Here is a 5,106-nt window from a genome sequence, read left to right on the forward strand (position 1 = left end):
CAGTTTGCCTGCCCTTGTCTTGGGGGGCATCTCCGTCTATGAGAGATTTCTCATCCCCACTGTTTTCCAGTAGCTGGCACATCCTGGATGCCAGCTGCCCTTGTGCCTGCTGCTGTGGCCAGCTCATGTGGGGGACACTGACTTACTGTGCAAATAAAGGGGATGAGAGGCCGCCCAGCTGGATGGGTACAGGCCTTCGCCATTACCCCCGTGTGTAAGCCAGTGCCGCTTGCCACCGCACCGGCACTGGCCCTGCACGGCTCAGAACGGCTCCGGGCTGCCCACATCTGCTGAGAACCTCCCGCGGCTCCCGTCGGCCACCAGGTAACCCTTGGTACAGGGTTTGGCCGCACCTGTGCCACTCGCAGCTGCCTTCACCTCCACAGGAAGGAGGAAGAGCAGGAAGAAGGGGAGGGAAGGAGGAAGAGAGAGAGGGAGGGAAGGAAGGAGGCTGCATTCGGCAGCTAACTCCAGCAGCTAGAGCCAGAGTGGCTGCTAGTCACCGTGGGAGAGGCTTGCAATGTCTGGGGCAACTTCCACCACCTCTTTGCCCAGCGGTCTGGCTGTTCTGACGACTTTCCCAGATGTGCTCTTCATTCCTGAAATTGTGAGTGCTGGCTTTTCCCTGGGGGAGGGCAGGTGCTGCTTGTGGGGCATCCAGCACGCTGCACGTGTCTGAGAGATGAGACCTGACACAAAGCATGCAGTCCAGGAGCTACGAGGGTCTGGGAGCAGCCCCTGGTGCCTCACTCCCCCTCAAGGAAAACCTCAAGCCTGGAGCTGGGGCTCTGAAGTTCTCCTTTAGTCTGCAGGGGATTCATCTGCAGCCTCTGAAAACCCTTTGTAATTTTCTGCCGAACAGATTCAAGGGGGTTGCTGGTAGGTTTAAACTAGGCTGCCAAATTGAGCCAATTCATGAATTGGAAGGTGGTTGTAGAAGCTGATGCAGGGAGAGGATAAACTACTTGTTTAAAGCTGGGGGTGGAGGCTAGCCGAGGTAGTTATTTGCAGCAGCAAAGAGCCTGGGCTGCTGCAGCTGCAGCGTTCCTCAGCTGGAGGCACAGCGTGCTGGACCTGGCTGTGTGGGCTACAGCAGGTGAGCAAAGGGCGAGCAAAGATCTTGTAACTTCTTCCCTTACTGTCATTTCACTGAGTGGGTGAAAAATGACCGTCTCATTGGACTCGGCACAGGGGATTAAAAGCCGTTGCTGTGAGCACTGACGGAAAGGTGGAAAGTTTCAACTTGAATCTTTTTCCTGTGTCCTCTGCCCCCACCCATGAAGCGTGCTCTTCTCACAGCAGTTTAAGAGGCTTTTCCCAAAGCCTGAGCACTTTCATCCAGCATTGAGGGGTTTGGCTGAGTGTTGTAGGATGGCATTCAAATTATTTCATGCTAAAAATTTCAGCTTTGCCATCTGGGACCAAATCCTCTCCTGTCACCCAACTCAGTCCACACTCCTGGGATTTATAGCATTTACTTCATTCTCCTAGGGACAGTAGCCCAGCAAAGAGGAGCTGGGTTAAAGCAGGCATTACCAATGTGTAGAGAAAGGCTCTGCTTCAGCATCTCCAAATATGTTCTGGGGACTTGGTCACTGCCCAGGCCCCGGGCGCAAGCTCCAGGTTTCCTGCAGCTACGTGGAGGGTGAAAAGTCCCTGGGGAGACTCTGGCTGGGTGGTCTTGCCAGCCACCCCTGCCACTGGGTTGTGTTGGCCTCAGCGTGCTCATGGTGCCTTTTTTCTTTTTTTCTTTTGTAATTCCTATCTCCAGGGGATTTGGCAAGGCAGCTTGCTTAATGAGACAAAAATAAGCACCCTGTCCTTATGTTTGGGTAAAATCTGGAAATGTGCAGCCTTAAAAGCTCAGGAACCACTGGGGAAAGAGGAATGCTGTGTAACAGGATTTCTCCAGCTCCAGAGGTGTATGGCTCTAGGTTGTGCAGCAGTATTGTCTCTGCTATGTACAAAGGAGGCAGCTGCCTTGAATCACAGCATTCAGAAGTATAAAGAATTTCTCAGTCCTTAGTGGAATCTGAGGTTGCCTGCAGTGTGTTAATGTGGTAAGTAAAAAAAAAACTAATAAAAAAAATCAGCACTTCAAATGCTAAGGCAGTTGCAATAATGCCAGAAAATCCTGCCTGCAGCTCAGATGATTGCTGCATCTGGATGTGCTGATTAAGAACCACCATTTTTATTCTGTGAGGCTGGGTTTAGTTCCTGTAATCTGTTTTATTTGAAGAGCTTTCTGCATATATGGATAGCCAGGCCTATGCAGAAAAGCTGAAACGAGCTGAAAAAGAGATATGTTTCCTTTGCAAAAGGCTATTTAAAAGATAAATTTTTCTGCTGGGGCTTGTCACCGAGCCTCCTGACCCTTGCCTCATTTTTGTGAGTCTGCTGAACAGCAGCACTGTAACACCAAAGTCAGTGACCAAACAATGTCAAACATACTTGCCTGAGTGAGAAATCACATCCTGCGGAAAGGAGAGATGGCAAGGGGTAGGAATTGAGAAGTGATACTTCCTCCACCAACCTCATATCTCACCCTGACTGTGCTGGATTTTCATGGAGCAGCTGTAAGGTTTTCTCCAGGATCTCTAGCTGTGGTGCACTCGTGGTGTCACCACACGAGTTATTACAGGGGCTGGATTAGCGTTCAAGTTCAGGTGTTCAGGCTTTGGTTGTTACAAGAGGCACCAAACCAGCAGCACTTCGGAAGACCTACGTTCACTGAGATATGTGCAAGGTCTCAACCCCATCATTGATTTAATGTATCAATTTGCGTAATGGAACCACGTATGGGGTGACACAAACAATGTGACATCTTCTGAATATCATAAATCAGAATGGTTTTTTTTTTTCCACTTGCAAAATGCCTCCAAGGAAATGGAAATGCCATGGATTGTACAATGCTGGCAAAGGCTGGCCTGGGATACACTGGCAATCAGAGCGATCTTAGAGTCAGTGAAGCTGTCTTACCTCTGGAGATTTGCCTACAAAGCCAAGACCAGCCAGTGATGAGGGACAGGTCCCCACAGCAGCACTGGCCTCCACACAGTGTGGGTTCAGCTGAGGAGCTCCTCATCACAGGATGCTGCACAGACTAAACTGCACAGGTTCAAGAAACAACTGGGCTGATTTGAAGCGGGGGAAGCTGCTGAGCGCATTTCAGTGCAAAGACCCCACTTGCAACTTGGACATTCCACAGCATTGGACATCATGCTCTCGTCCGCTTGTGCAGGAATCTGCTGGCAGAGAAAGGATGGAGTCTAGATACAGATGTCCTTGTGTATCCCACCAGAGAACCCACAGCAAGCTCTGAAGGCTGACTGAGAATGGGGTCCCACCTGCTACTGGAGCAGCAGCTGGTACCTGGCAGAGCTCTGGTGTAGCCAGTGACATATGACCCAAATAGCTGGAGCAGCAACGCAAGCCCTGCTTCCCAGGAGGAGCTGGGAGCCTCAAACCTTATTTCCCCTACCTCAGAGAGCAAAACTGGCCATATTACCTCTCTTCAGCCTGTTCTCTCTCCTTTCAGGGTAACATTTGCACATGGCCTTCAATAAGGCCATGTCTGTCGCCTCCCTGAGGTCCCCTGTCTGTGCTGGCGGTGCAGGTGAGCTGGGCTTGGCACCACTCTTCAGGGAGCTGCCACACTGGGTGTGAAGCAAACGCCCTTCTGAGATAAGCTTCCCTGCTCACCGAAACCACCTTGGAAACGCCTGCCCCAGCCCCCGAGCACAGTGCTGGGGTGTGGGGGGGGTGCAAACGTCAGTGGCACCAGGAGGCACGGCTACATGGAGGCTTTTTTGGGTCAAGGTTAGAGCAGATGCTCCCAGCTACTCAGTTTCCAGCGGCAGCTGGGAAGAACTCGGCGGCATCCCTGAGCTTTTGCCATGTGCAGTGCTCGTGCGAGAGGCGTGCATGGCTTTTGGCTTTGCTCTGGATGAGCCAATTTATCCCATGCTCACCCTCTCTCTCACTTTCACTTGCAGATCTTTGGGGGCCTTGTCTGGATCCTGGTGGCATCCTCAAGGGTCCCAGACGCCATCCTGCAAGGCTGGGTGATGTTTGTCTCTGTGTTCTGCTTTGTCATGACTGTCAGCCTGCTGTGCCTCTACATCTTCGGGGTGCATGGGGGCAAGAGCTTCTGGGTCACCTTGGTAAGTAGATGTGACAAACCTCTGGGCCACTGCCCTCCCTGGTGTCACTAATAGACAGTTGTCTCCTTTGCTGCTACTGCACCCCAAATCGCAGGCTGGGGATTGCTTGGGGGGGTTCTTCCCCCCCACCCCCCCCCCACCCCCCCCCACCCCCCCACCCCCCCTTCAGTGTGCTCTCTCCTTGGAAATGACTGTGTGATCCTTGTTTGTTAGGATGTCATCTGCCACGAGACAGCAGCTCTGTTCTACCTCAGTGCTGCCGTGTTGGAAGCCTACTTCACCTACAGCATCCGCTTGCTGGCTGTCTTCCCTCCGGAAGCGATCATGTACCGTGAGAACATCGCTGCTGCGGTGAGTGCCTGGCAAGCAGGGGAAGGAAGGTGAGGAGGCAACTGTGGAGTGGCCTTAAGGGCAAATATTTGCCTGCACCAGCCATTCAGGGAGGGGGGAGAAACTAGTCCCGGTCCTACTATGCATGAATGTCTCCAAACATGCAAGAGTCAATAGAAATCTAATGCATCATGAGGTGTTTGCTTCACACAGGAACTCATACCACGTAATAAAAAGTTAACTGGCTGATGTGTTTTTTCCATTGTAGGTATTTGCATTCTTAGCTACCCTGGTGTACGTGATCCACAAGGTGTCCTCGCTCCTGCGATGGAAAGCATCCTAAAAGCCTCCCCGGCAAGTGTGGCTTGTGGTCACCCCATGAACATGAAAGCTGTTCAACGACTGCAGTTTCCAGGCTGGGTTTGGGTGTGTTTTTTTAAATGTATATACTATAAACAAGCAGCTTTTTATGTGAGACCATGGCAATGAAGACAAAGAGCCTGCCAGAGAAAGCCATGTCCTGGCGCAGTCTGCTTCCCTTCACTCTCTTCTGGGTTGGGTACAGTTTGATCCTGGTAATCGGGGCTCAAATAGAAAAAACATCCAGCTTTAA

The 5,106-nt window shown here is 51.6% G+C and overlaps 1 protein-coding gene across 1 annotated transcript; it reads left to right on the plus strand.

Annotated features, from left to right (window-relative positions):
• Positions 1 to 452: 452 nt before the first annotated feature.
• On the plus strand, positions 453 to 4,900 carry MAL (mal, T cell differentiation protein). The gene is made up of 4 exons (XM_056343809.1): positions 453 to 607; positions 3,996 to 4,163; positions 4,377 to 4,514; positions 4,762 to 4,900. Exons 1-4 carry the CDS (start codon positions 521 to 523, stop codon positions 4,834 to 4,836), a joined length of 468 nt encoding a protein of 155 aa, XP_056199784.1. The 5' UTR covers positions 453 to 520; the 3' UTR covers positions 4,837 to 4,900.
• The last annotated feature ends 206 nt before the right edge of the window (positions 4,901 to 5,106 follow it).

Source organism: Falco biarmicus, chromosome 6 (assembly GCF_023638135.1).
Source record: "Falco biarmicus isolate bFalBia1 chromosome 6, bFalBia1.pri, whole genome shotgun sequence".
In the NCBI taxonomy this organism is placed as follows: Eukaryota; Metazoa; Chordata; class Aves; order Falconiformes; family Falconidae; genus Falco; species Falco biarmicus.